Genomic DNA, 13,222 nt, shown 5'->3' on the forward strand with positions numbered 1-13,222 from the left:
GCAAAGGAAGTAATCCATGTGTGAACACTTAAATAGGGGCTGCCCTGAAGTGAAAGCTCCCTTTAAAAAATCAATAGAGATGTCAGCAGGTGATGGACAACACTGTGGAGTGGAGCCCTGTCTTTCTCAGCAGAGCGACTGAAGCACCTTTCTACATACAGGGTTTCTGGATGCAGGGATGGCTCCTGGACATTGCAAGCTGTTAACCTATGTGATCAAAACGACCCTGCTGTTTGGGTGTGGTGTGGTAGAAGCACCTCCAACCTAACTTAAATTTCTGCCGTCACAGACCAACTTTGTGACCTGAGCAAGTTAGCTCCTCAACAGCTCTAAGTCTCTTTGTCTAGCAAGTGGGAATAACCCCAACCTTACGGAGTCATAAAAGAATCCAAAAGCCATAATCATGTAAGAGGAACCCTTGGTACAGTGGAGCACAAGCAACCCCCTCAGCATTCCCTCCTCTGGTGTCTGGGGGCAGGTATTAGTTCACTGAGTCCTCAGAAACAACACTGGACAGAGGATACAGTTAAGGACATTGAGCTGCCAAGCTTCACTCTTCTGTCTGTGACACAGTGGAATGACACAGGACTCGATCCATGGTGCTTTCCTCACACCCAGGAAACCTGGTCCTATGCCTCCTAAATAGAAGCTGACAAGTCAGCTCTGCTGATGCAACACACTTGGGAGGATTCAGACTCAAAGTGGCCCTCTGAGATGATGCTGACCTCCTTTACATTGCTTTGACTTGTCCAACACCTCAGAGCTTGCTAGAGGAGAACCCAGACCAGAATGCCTCCCCAGATAGAAAGGGACCCCACTTAGGTAAAGAACCACATCTGATCCAGCTTTGCAGGCCCAAGACACAACAGGAAAACCAGATGGTGATCCTCCTTTACTTTCCAAGTCTGGGAGCAGATCTGCATTCCTTTGAAAGGATGTGATCCCATTCACCTTGTAAAGTGCCTGGGCACACTTTTTGTGCCATGGGTCTGTAAATGGAAAGGGCACAAGGCTCAGAATCAGAAGTCCTGGGGGCTGGTTCCAGTTCTGCATGGCTGGTTCGAGCAGCTGAGTACTGACAGCTCAGTCTCACACCTGAAGACCAGGCCTGGACCTCTTCTCCTTTTTCTGAGTTGCTCCCCCAACAATGCTTATGATTAAAGCTAGATCCAAAGAAAAGAAGCTGAAACCATCAGCTGAGGTACACCTCCCCTCAACTGCCAAGCAAAACTCTATGAAATGGCTTTGACAAGGCCCCAAGAGGAATACCTCTTGGTGGAGCTAATCAACTGCTATGGCCTGGTCTAAAACTATGACGCCCAGGTTAATGTCTAAGCCATGGCCACAGCACCCAACAGGCAGAACTCTGGAAAGCCTATCAAACCTCGAGCTCTGTTGAGGTCACACAGCAGAGTTGCCATGCAGCTCCCACAGCCAGGACCAGCATTAGGTGCCTGACCCAAAGACATACAACCCAGAGAGTGACCAGCTCTTTTTGGCATGAAACTGATTCTCTCCTTAGAAGCTTATCTCTGACCTGGGAAATACATGAGAGAGGAAGGGAATTAAAGAGGAGCTAACAGGTCATGGAGAGGAGGGAGCTGGAGAGGCCACAGTAGTAGAGGTAGGAGGACAGTTTTACCAAGGTGAAGGGAGGCAGGACAGCCATCAGCTTCAGAGAAGGGACACACTTCAGTAGAGAGAAGTGGAGGTGTCACCACAGACATAAAGACAGGCAGGCAGTCACAAAGACCATGGTGGGGCCCCAGAACTGCCTAGGGATTTTCCAGCCCTTGACACAAATCCCCTTTTTCTTGAGATAACAAGCTGAAGTCCTCCAAATCAAAAGAGCTTAAGTCTCAATGGTCACAGGATGAACCCTGGAATGAGGTCACTATGAAGGTTGGGGATATAGTGTGGATGGTTTAGGACACTTCTGATGGCAAAAACAAACCTGAATGGGAGGCAACATCTCTGCCAGGTGGGCTAATGTTGGTACGTGATAGTCTCTAAACATTCCTCACAATCTCATTCTGCCCAGAGAGGGGTGTAGTCTCATTTTACTCAGGTAAAATCACTCTTTCTGTGAATGGTGGAGCTAGGAAAGGAACTCTGCTCAGTCTGACTCCAGGTCCTCACACAGAGATGGGAAACCATGTGACCTCAGACAGGAGGGAGCAGAGATTTCTACAGCACACTTTAGACTGGGCCAGAAGTTTGCCTATGGACTAGTGTCTGGTGGCTGCATCAAAATCTCCCAACACTTTATAAAAACTTTTACTCCCAGGCTCCAGCCCCAGATATTCTGGCTCAGAAGGTACAGGCAAAGCCTAAATCTGTACTTTGTGTGTGAATAAAAGACACTTCAAAGCTTCAGAATCATTGGGCTAAGCCAGAGGTTAGCAATGTCTTCTCAAGGATGAAGCAAACCCAAAAAGAGGATAAATCCTAAATTCTGGAAATTCTGAAATCTGCCTCCAAGTTTCTGAATATTTTAAACAGAGAAAAGAACAGTTTGAGATGCAAGTTAGTAAAACAAAAGTTCAACAAAGATTTGCAAGATAGGGTTCTAAAGGAAATTCTAATTAATGTGGGAGAAATACCAAAATGATAACACAGTAATATGTGTCATATGATGTTTAAGTTCTAGAAAAATGGGAGGGTCAGAACTCCAACCCTTTCCTGTTTCCCACATGCTTTCAGAAGAAAAGGAGAAAGAAGGAGAAGTAGAAGTGGGGATTCCCTTTGGCCTTGACCTTTGGATCCCTATTTACGGAATGCAAGACAATGACGTTCACTGCAGTGGGAAAGTGGCAAAAGAGCTGAGAATGGGCTTTGCTGTCAGAAAGGTCTAGACTGATATCCCAGCTCCCTGCACTTTCTGTGTGACTTTGAACAAGGGACTTAACACGTCAGAGCTCAGTTCCCCATCTATAGATAGTAATATTTACCTTCAGGACTACTATAAAGATTCAGAAAGATAAAAATTATGATATAATATGTACCTAACAAAAGTGGGGACATCTCAGCCTTCAAAGGCTGAGAGGGGACTTAACAGAAACTAATCAATCATATATTCAAATATTGATTTATCAACCTTTCCATTTACCATGCCACTCTCTTAAAACCATTCCCTAATCTGTGCACTGGCTGATTCCCTTCAAACCACATCACCTGGATTCCTTTTGCTGGCGTCTGGTTGGGTTTGGCCAATGGGAGGTCCAGAAGATCAGGGAGTGCTCCTCCTGCCCCCTCCCCGCTGCCCACAACCTAGGGCCACATTTCTAACAATGCCTGTATCTACCCAAGCCTACAATCTCTGTTGGGCAACTCTTCCTCCATGGCTCCAGCTACCACTGGCATCTGGTAATGCTATTTCCTTCCTTGGCCCCTTAAGCTACTCACTGTGGTTGTTAGTCTTTGAGCTACTCAATGTCTCTTGCTGGTTCCCTGAAACCCACCCATACTGCTAGAAAGAATCCCATCATAAAAGTCTCCTGAATTATCTGAATTGGATTCCACTTTCTGCCAGGATCGAAAATGATTCATCCTCCTTTTTTACAGATTGCTTTCTCTCTCAGCTGTGTCTCATCCCCCAGTGGCCATGTTTGAACCTAATGATTCTCTCCATCTTTTCCCCCAACCCAAGCTCAACCAAATAATTTTTCCTCCCAGGAACATGAGTTCAGAACAGAAGTGGAAGGGCTGATTTCTTATACAGAGGAACTGCAACCCCAGGAGCTGGGAGGTACCGCATTCCTTCTACCACATGGCCTGAAACACAGAAAGCCAACCTGAAGAAAAATAAGAAAAAAGCAAACGCATAAGCAGCAGCAGAGATGAGCAAGGAGAGCCTGCAGATGCCCTTGAATCCCTGCAGGAACACTTGTAGCCTTCTAATGTGTACATTTTTTTTTGCTTGAGCTAGTTTATTGGCCACCATTATAGCAACTGAATCCTAAACACATCGTGAGGTTAATTTCAACTGCTTCTAACTACCAACAAACCAAGACGAAATGCCCCTGAACTAATAAAAGAATCAAAGGCTGAAAGAAAAGGGATGGCAAAAGCCAAAACTGACCATACCAGACCAAAGGCGAAAATAAAACAAAAAATGATTAGGTCTGTGTAGGAAAACAACAGGACTCCAACCAGACATTGCTCAAAGTACACTGCTCGCATTCAAAGACCAATGAAACAAAAGTTTGAGCAATTTTAGAATCGAGGCAGTGGAGATCCTGTGATAGGCTCATTTAGCTGCATTTGACCTTTATTCAGAGTGTAAATTCCCTTTTGCTCCTCCATAAATACAGAATTCTGTTTCCCTTCTCCATAAATACAGCAAATTTATGGCCAACATTAATAGTCCTTATGAAGAGTTTAGTCTTCATATACAGTTACTCTGTATAGCTCTGGGATAAACAGAGAAGAGCACTTACCAACCCTTGTGGTCATAACATACCCATGGAACTGGTGAGAGAGAACTTTAAAACTTAAAATTTTTTAAATTTGAAAAGAAAATACTGCCGAATTCATCTCCCTTTAAAGTCCTTACTCAATGTTACCTAAGTACCTACCAAGTCAACAGATGATTACCTTCCAAGATCCACAATGAAGGGGTGACTGAGGCTCTGAGACCCATAGGACTGCCACCTCTGCAACCTGGTCTTCCATAATCACCGCAGCCCACCCGTGTGGCTCCATGCTTCCTCCACCTTATATTTATGCCTTTATTTTATTCATCTTTTAAATAACAAAAGAATATGAAACTGATGGAAAGGGAGTTCCAGAAGCTGAATTTGACCATAATGGAACAAAGATGAAAAGTAAAACACAAAATGATTATATCTATACGTGCAAGAACAGGATCCTGGCTAGGCTCTGGCCAGACGTTTGAGAAGACCTGTCTAACCTGGAGAGGTTGGCTTTTCTTGGTAGCTAATTACCAGGCCCAACATTCTCCAACTCTCCTCCTGTAGTGGTCAATACCAGGGACTGACGACTGCGCACAGATCTTTCTATAGTCACAGCTGCCTCTAGGGATCTTAGCTCATTGGCAAAATAAGAAACAGCAACAATTATGCTACCAACCGTGAAGCCATTTTTTAAACATCCTTCCCCCTTTATTTGTAAGATGATTTATATTTTCAAAGGGCTTTCCGCTTCGTGACTTCTCTCCCTGTGCCTCGCCTCCCTGTGCCTCCCAACCACTAGTTGAAGAAAAGTGGGCCACAAGCCCAAGCCAGACTACATTTCCCAGAAAAGTGAGGCTCAGCCTAGTGACGCGATAGTCGAAGGCTGAAGAGAGATGGCCCTGGGAGCGGTTCTCCCTCGCTAAGCAAAGGACTCAGGGGCTGCCCGCCGCTTCCCGCCGGCTCTCGGACACTGTAGACCCAGCAGCAGGCTGCAAGTACGCATACAGCCCTAAAAGGACGCTCGCCGCCCGGTCCTAAACACGTCGCGTTGCGAGCTTCGGGCCGCAAATGCCGGCCGCAGAGCTATTTAATGACGAGGCCAGCCCAGCCTGCCGCAGAGCGGCCGCCTCCTCACGGAAGGCCCAAGGGCCTGCCAGAAGACCCTGGAGCTGGGGCCCACGCCGCTGCAGTAGCTACCTGAATGCCGTGCACTATATACACCTTCTCGGCCTCGCTCAAGGCAACGGACGCCATGCTGCCAAGCCGCCCGGCGCGCCGCTCGTCATTCCCCCGCGTCTCCCCATGCTGACCGCTCCCCTCCCCCTGCGCTTGTCCGTCATCATCCTGCGCGGCGGCCGCTCCTGCAGTCGCCGACGCCACCGCCGCCGCTGCCGCCGCTGGTATCTCAATGGGCTTCTCCTGCTCGCCTCCCCGTGTCAGGACGAATCCCGGAGCCGCAGCGCCTCGTGCAGGGGAACCATCACTGCAGCTCGAGACCGGGTCCCGGATCGGGGGCTACAGGGGAAGGCGACGGCGGCGGCAGCGGGTGCCCCACCGGGGGCCTGGAACTGGGGAACTGCCTCCGGCTTCACGGTCAGTTGGGAGGTGGAACTGTGGTTGGAGAAAAAGCTAAAGTGCGAAAGGCGAGGGCCCGGGCCAGAGTCGGAGGACTTGCAGTGGGAAGGGCGCGCGGCGCAGTTTGCTCAGAGCTGGAGTTGAAGCCGAGAGTAGACCAAAAGAGACCTACCCAGAATCAGGAGAGGCAGACGTCGTGACTGGCCCGGGGGCTTGTGTCCTCGTTCTTCCCCGGTACACCTCCTCCGACCCCCCGTCCAGCATTTCTGTGGTCCCTAGGATTGTTGAAGAATATAGTCGATGAGATGAAGCTCTGTTAGGTCTCCGTGGGAAGGGTCGGGCCAGGAGTGAGTGCCCACTAGTCGTGAGGCGTCCTCACTCCCCCCAGGGATCGCCTCCCGCCTCTCCCAGGAGCTGACCAAACGCTGATCCAGGACCTTTCAGGATTCCTTGCCCCGGGTGGTCGCCCGAGCATTGTTCCAAAGAGAGTAGCGGGAGAGTCTTAGTAACTGGCATTGATGAGGGGCGCGGTGCCCCGGTATCCCCAGCGCTTCCCAGCAGCGGGTGGAATCCCCGGCTTGATGGAGTGACCACTGGGAGCTGTGGACAGCTGCCCAAAAAAGGGCCAGCCTCGGCGGTGATCGAGTAGGAGTGCAGGCCTTGGATATCCAGAAAGGATACCTACAAGGTGAATATGCGGGTCACTGAAGGAGCCCATTAAGGAGGGGCAGACAGGGTAAGGTACACATTTTAATGGGGCCATGTGGATAAATGGGGTAGCGTTAACCCAAAGTGATTGAAGTGAAAAGCGGAATCTGATGACTTTACAAATGTCCCATTTTTGAGGAACCTCCCTTTCCTCAAAAGTGAAAGTAACCCATGACAGCCTGATCATCCAAAGAATGGTGTTTCTCTGGTAGCAAGCAGCTTCAGTACCCTTTCACAGATAACTATCAGGAGCTTACTGTGTATGGGCTTTGTGTTACCTTTGGAACACGAAGTAAAACACCTCTCTGGCTAGAGAGGCTCCCCAGGCAGAAAGGAAAGCTCCCAGGCCAACATAACCACAGAACAAGGTGGTTAAGAGTTATAATGGTGGCAGTAATAGGTACACTGGGATAGGGAGGTGGGTCAGAGGAAGAGTACAGATAAGAAGTACCTGCCCACATCCTTAAACACTAAACTGCTGAGTCCCCAGAAGATGATCATTCCTTAGTAAAGTGGACAGTGGTATTTTCATATGTCTCTTCATAGTTCTCGGCAGATGCACCTACAGGGAAGACATCTTGCAAGGTTGGCCTTTACCCTCCAGGGAAAGAGAGAGAGGTGAGGCCAGAGGGTTTCCTCGCTAATGAAAGCATGGTGCCCCGCCTGTTGTGGCATAGACACCTTTGTGTGTGGTTGGATGCCTGAATTCTATGTAAGGAACTCTATGATGCAATAACAAGGGACTGCTGATGTTGCATATGGTATTTTGTGCTAAAGATTGATTGCTAAGAAAGTAGACCTTGCACATGGAATTTTAGTAGCTAGGATGCTTAAGAGAATTGAGGATTTAAAAACTGACAGCAAGTGGACAAATCAGAAAAGACAGAAAGTTAGGTCTGAGTTTGGATACCATTGAATCATCTTTCTATAAAAATATCTCAATATGTCCTTAAAAATATAAAACACATATTTGAACTGCTGCCCTGATAGTTGACTAAAAGTTCCTTGCTGCAGAAGCATTGGCAGTATTTGCTAAATAATATCAGGAATGATGGCTGACATGTCAGGCTAAGTACATAAGCAAAGTGTAAACAGTAGAACCTTCATTTTAAATTCTCTTCTAAAATAATTACACCTTCACTAATCATTCTGCTCCAATGCTGCCAGAGCATTTTTATCACATTTGTTGTGTTGATGCATTAGGCATTTTAAAACCCATAAATTTAGAGCTCTTTTTTTTAAATTTATTAAAGCAATCCAAAGAATATATGTTAGCCAGAAAATCAAGAAGCAAATGATGCCACTATATTTTGCTAAACCAGCTTGGTTTTTCTTGTCAGATTCTTTTGGGGGCATGTTGTTCTGTAGGTCTATTAGTTTTATTTAATACAAACTGATATAATGCTTATTATGTTCCAAGCTTTTTCTAACACACTTTACAAAGATTAACTGATTCAGTCCCCACAATAACCTATGAGGCTGGTACAATTATCCCTATTATACAGATTGGGAAACTGAAGTGGAGAGAATTAATTGTCTTGACCAAGGTTACATAACTAATAAGTGACAGAGCCATGATTTGAGACCACACAGTCTAGCTCCCATACTTGCACTCCTAACCATCCCCTTATACAGTACCCCCCAGTTTTCATTGCATTCACCAGAGTATTTGGTGAAGGGGGCATATGTTTGTTGTAGAACTGGTAACTGCCCTGTGAGCTGTGGTTTCATCCCCAAAACAAGGAGTCTGTTCATGCATAAATTCGCATCCCTTGACTCCTATTTCTAGAGGAACATAGAATGTGGTGCTGAGGGGAAGCTATCTGTTTCAGCCAAACCTTTTAGATAAGAGAAAAGGTTATATATCTATGGGCCGAGTAGAGCTTAACTCTGAGTAGCTGAGGAGAGCCCTCAACAGCAGAGAAACCCAATGGATCGGGTACAGACGGTTGAGATAGGCCTGGAGACCTGGATTCCATGTGTCTTACTCCCAGTAGACATGCAGAAGCTCTTCAAATAGTCAGGAAGTGTTTATTCACCTGCCTGTGAGTCCCAGTTGTTCTTGTGAGTCTGCAAGGATAAGGAACTGAAAGCACCTCTGCCTGAAAGGAGTTTAGGAGTTACGATAGCAGGGGGGCCCAGACACTTGAACTAACCCATGAACAAGACAATGAAATAAAGTGCTCTATTGAGACAGGTGGTGTTAAGATGAGATGCCAGCCTATAATAAGGCACTAATTGTACAGGCCAGGCATAAAGGGCAAGAGGTAAAGAGCTGTTGCCACTGGCAGGCAAAAATAACACAGTAAATCTGTTCCACTTCACCTTGGTTAATTAAAGCAATAAAAGCCTGTTACAGAAGAGCTTGGGGGCAGTGCTGAGTCTGTGGTGCTGAAGTTGCAGAGACCTCTTAGAATGCCTTCTTCCCAGTCTTAAACAGAGATCGCCTTTACCTTTGCATTTTCACAATTAGTCCAGCATCCCAGAAAAGCAACAGTGAGACACTGCTTTCCCCATAGATCTGTCTCCTTTAAATGCTTCACATCTGTCCTACCTTTGCCTTGTCTTAACGCATACTTGATACAAATGACCTGTCAGTCTAGCCAGCAGATCTGTGGCTGGCTGTTCTAGGAATTATAATGTGTGACTGCAGTAATAGAAAGCTTGATAGGAGTACATGAGTAAGGTTTATTCTCACTGAGAGGGAGAGTCTCCACAGGCATTTCGCTGTAGGTGGGCAACAGGTACCTCTGTATGCCTTTCCTTAGGGTGTGTGAGAAGAGGGGGGCCCTGTACTCTGATTAGCAAGTCTAGAAATATTTAAACAGACATACAGACTCTGAAACCATAGAAAGTAACAGAACCTGAAGTAGAAATAGAAGCATGATGGCTGCGTACTGACCTGCCAGGAGAAAGAAGGCTAATGCCGTGCTGCCTCTAGTTTCTTCCTAGTTTTGCATTTGTTGATCATTTTCTTTCCACTTTGGAAGCAGATTTCCAGAGACAAATGGCCAGGTTATTCCTGGCTCTTAGCTGTGAAGAAGGCTACAGGTCCATGTCTCACCTAATTCAGTCATCAGCCAGGAAATGCCAAGAAAACTCCCATCTTTTCATAGTCTCCTCCTAACTGTAACCTTCCTGGTGTGTAGACACCTGGGGGTTGAACTCTGGGTTTCCTAGGCTCTCTGACTCATGAGTATCTCCTCTCAGGAAGTAGGGATGGAATGCCTTTGGTGGAATTCATTTCCCACTTCAAGAAAAATGAGCCTAGTAGGTCAAGTACAGTTCTGGCCACGGTTCTGTTGCAATAAGTTTTGACCTAGCCATGTATAAAGTACACATTTCTAAACCAGGAATAGTAGCAGAGAATCTAGAAAGGCAGGTTGTTTAGGAAGATACAGATCTATTATGAAAGGATGATTGAGCATCTGTTTCGGTGATCTGGGCTTGACCTCAAATCTTTTGTGACTTTGAGTAAGTCAGTTATCCTCTCTAACTGGCAAGCCTCATTTTACCTTAAAATGTATTATCTTACCAGATTGTAAAGTTCAGAATCAATCATGGGTGTTCAAATATTCAAACATAGGAAAATGGTCATATTTAACTTTGGATTTTAAGACTTCTCTCTTTTACTGCTGTGTAATATTTGATATACTTTAAAAGTGACTTTTCTACTCTGAAAAAAATTGAGTAAACAAAAGGAAATGGTAATTACATGCCATACTTAACTGGAAAAAATGAACATGCTCTTGAAACTTTCTAACAGTTATTGGTGGATTTCTTTTTGAATATTAATAAAGAATGGGAAAGGAAGTTAGAGGGTGCTTTTGGTACAAATATAAAATCCAAAAAGTAACAAAGAAAATACTGAATTTGTTCCTGAGAAAAGAGAAATCAGAATCTCGGTCCTGCAAGTGATCTTTGCAATCAGCCCACTATTCCCTCTTGTTTTACAGATGAGGTTACTGAGGCCCAGGGATGGTGACTATCTTGCCTGAAATCATGACATTAGTGACTAGGAGGACTGAGAGTGGAGTTATGGCCTCTGGCTCCAAGCCCAGTCTTCATTCTCGGAAGAGAATGTTTAGCTCTGGCCTCCCACCTATACCCAAAGCCCTCTAACAGATGCCTGAAAGGCCACTGCCTAGGAAACAAGGGCTGTGGACTTGTAGAGCACACTCTGGCCTTGTTTTCTCTGTCCCAGGTTCTTCCCAAGGCTCTGCCCTTGCAGTGCCCATATAGTGCCTAGAATACGTGGGATCAGCGGAGACCTGAAAGCTAAATGACTCCTCTCTGGAAGGCTGCAGTTGCAATAACCAGCCTTTGCTTTCTCTTCCCTAGCTCTTTCAGGTAGATGCCTCAAGTGCTTTTGCTTTTAGTCCATAAAAAAGCCAAACTCTTGCCTGGATGATGTCAAAGTGCTGCATGTCTGCACATGGCACAGTGTGGGGCCAGGTACCATTTTCAGCACCCTCACATGAAACCTTGCCAGCTGGTCTCTGCCTAGCATGGTGGCTTTCTCTCAGGAAAAGGAGCATGCTGGAACTTGGCCCCACAGAAAGAGTTCCCCAGCAGAAGCAGATTTTAGAAATTCAATTTTAGGGTGACTCTCCTGACTGAAGCTTCACATCCCTCCTGCTTTCTAGGTTAAGATCAGTCTTCTAAATGTTGACTGGTGTTTAGCCAGGGCCACGCCTGGTAGTACAAAATGCTTAAGTTCTGGCCTGTGGCTGAACACTGCTGCATCTGACTCTGCCATCTCTGCATAACCATATGTAGACAAGATAACCAAACTGTAAGTAACCCAAGGTCACTGGTGGAAACATCAGCATCCCTACCCTTCTGTCATCTATTTATTGGGCAGATTTAATGGTTGTAGTGAATAGTTAAAAGTAGGCTAAAAAATGAGAGCGGGGTTGGCAGTGTATCTGGTCTCCACTGCTTCCTAGAAGTAAATTTATGCAGATATTTCCATGCCTCCTCTCAAAAAGGAGCGTAAAAATCAGAGTTTATATCTACAAGTAGAGTAGATGTGAGGCTCAAATAGGATGAGACATGTCTAGAGTACAGCCCAGTGCCCAGCAGGTAGCAGACATTCAGTAAGAGTCAGGGCCTTACTGCATCCCACATGCCCCACACTATGGCAATAGCCAGGCAAAATGCCCACCTCGGAACCTACCCTGATAGGACAGGAAACAGTTTATAGATAGTCAGATGAGATCAGGGCACCTTATTACCAAGGGTTCTACACACTATCAAAGTTTCACACTCATTGACAAATATAAATTGGGTAGCTAGATCAGTAATTATTACTGCTTTTGTAAAGAGTTTCGTGCTGGGTTCCAAGAGTAACTTGCTGGAAGGAGTAGTTAATGCCAGGATATGGCAGCATGAGCAGCTAGTAGATAGCATCCATTAGACCTAGAAAGGAAGATAGTTGTCTCTCTAAACATTTTATGAAATTTCCACTGACTCCATGAGCTTCATTTCTTTACCCATCTATAGAACAGGCTGGGTCTGAGTTCGGAAGAGGTCAGCTAGTCCCTACAGTCTCTTTCTGAAAGGCTGTGGTCTTGAGAGCCGAAGAGGGGCAGATAGCCTGGGAGTGCCATGCCCTATTAAAGAGACAGCCACCAGAAATGAAATGGCTTTAGAAGAAAGAAATCCTCTTCCTTTCTCTCTCTTTATCTCTCTCTCTCTCTGTGTCTCTCTCGCTTTTTCTCTTTTTCTAGAATGGTCAAAGGTTCTCAGGAGTTAGTGGAAGGAAAGTTTGCTTACAGTCCATTTCTTGGGTTTTTAAAAAAGTCACAGAGCTTAGAGATCCAATTCTTCCCACTCATTTTAGAGATGAAGATGTTAAAGCTAAACTGAAGTCACCTCTCAGGTCCATAACATGTGTGTGAAGGAGAAGGAAGCAGATGCACGTTGCCAACTTGGTCATTTCTCTTCTCCTGCAAAAACTGAGCAAGCTGTGTGCTGGCTCAGAAGGAGGTCTGGCGGGGGTGTGGGGGAGGGGTACTCGATAACAATGAGGGAATGTAGTAACCACAATGTTGCTCATGTGAAACCATAAGATGGTGTATCAATGATACCTTAATAACAATTTTTTTTAAATGTGGTCTGTGGTAGCAGGCAGAGCAGGTTTGGAATCTTTGCTTTACCACTCCCTTGCTCTGTATGATCTTGGGAATAATTATCCAACACCTCAGTGCCTCACTCTTTCCATCTGTACAGTGAGTAGTAAGAGCTACTGTGCTGGGCTGTTGTAAGAATTAAAATAAGCTTTTAAAAAGCATTTACTTAATGTTTGTGCCCATCTCCATTCCTGTAGACAGCACTGCAAATTCACTTTGATTTCCTCATCTGTAAACCAGAGAAGTTTGACTAAAGATGATTAGATGGTCTTTAAGGTTTCTTCCAGCTCTAAAATTCTGACTCAGTGATTTTTTTTTTTAACCAGTGAATCTTGTACAAGATCTTGCATTAATTTTTGCAATTGTTGCAGCATATGATAAAGCACATCA

The 13,222-nt window shown here is 45.6% G+C and overlaps 2 protein-coding genes and 1 long non-coding RNA gene across 6 annotated transcripts in view; 1 reads left to right on the plus strand and 2 right to left on the minus strand.

Annotated features, from left to right (window-relative positions):
* EXOSC7 (exosome component 7) overlaps positions 1-5,761 on the minus strand; it is a 75,903-nt gene extending 70,142 nt beyond the window's left edge. Inside the window, exon 1 of one of the 2 annotated variants that reach the window (XM_036996236.2) lies at positions 5,613-5,761. In XM_036996236.2, coding sequence (XP_036852131.1) covers positions 5,613-5,669 — 57 coding nt within the window. In that variant the 5' untranslated portion in view covers positions 5,670-5,761. The remainder of the gene's footprint in view (positions 1-5,612) is intronic. The other variant, XM_036996237.2, reaches the window with a different exon arrangement.
* A 49-nt stretch (positions 5,762-5,810) lies between these two features.
* ZDHHC3 (zDHHC palmitoyltransferase 3) overlaps positions 5,811-13,222 on the plus strand; it is a 59,309-nt gene continuing 51,897 nt past the window's right edge. For 2 of the 3 annotated variants that reach the window (XM_017677556.3, XM_017677558.3), the window contains exon 1: positions 5,811-6,008. The gene's annotated coding sequence lies outside the window, so the exon portion shown is untranslated. The other variant, XM_017677557.3, reaches the window with a different exon arrangement.
* On the minus strand, positions 6,159-12,648 carry LOC140848519 (uncharacterized). The gene is made up of 3 exons (XR_012129554.1): positions 7,150-12,648; positions 6,428-6,671; positions 6,159-6,265 (listed from the first exon to the last, which is right to left on the minus strand). It is a non-coding gene; the product is annotated as an uncharacterized lncRNA (long non-coding RNA).

The sequence above is a fragment of the Manis javanica genome, chromosome 3, assembly GCF_040802235.1.
Source record: "Manis javanica isolate MJ-LG chromosome 3, MJ_LKY, whole genome shotgun sequence".
Lineage (NCBI taxonomy): Eukaryota > Metazoa > Chordata > Mammalia > Pholidota > Manidae > Manis > Manis javanica.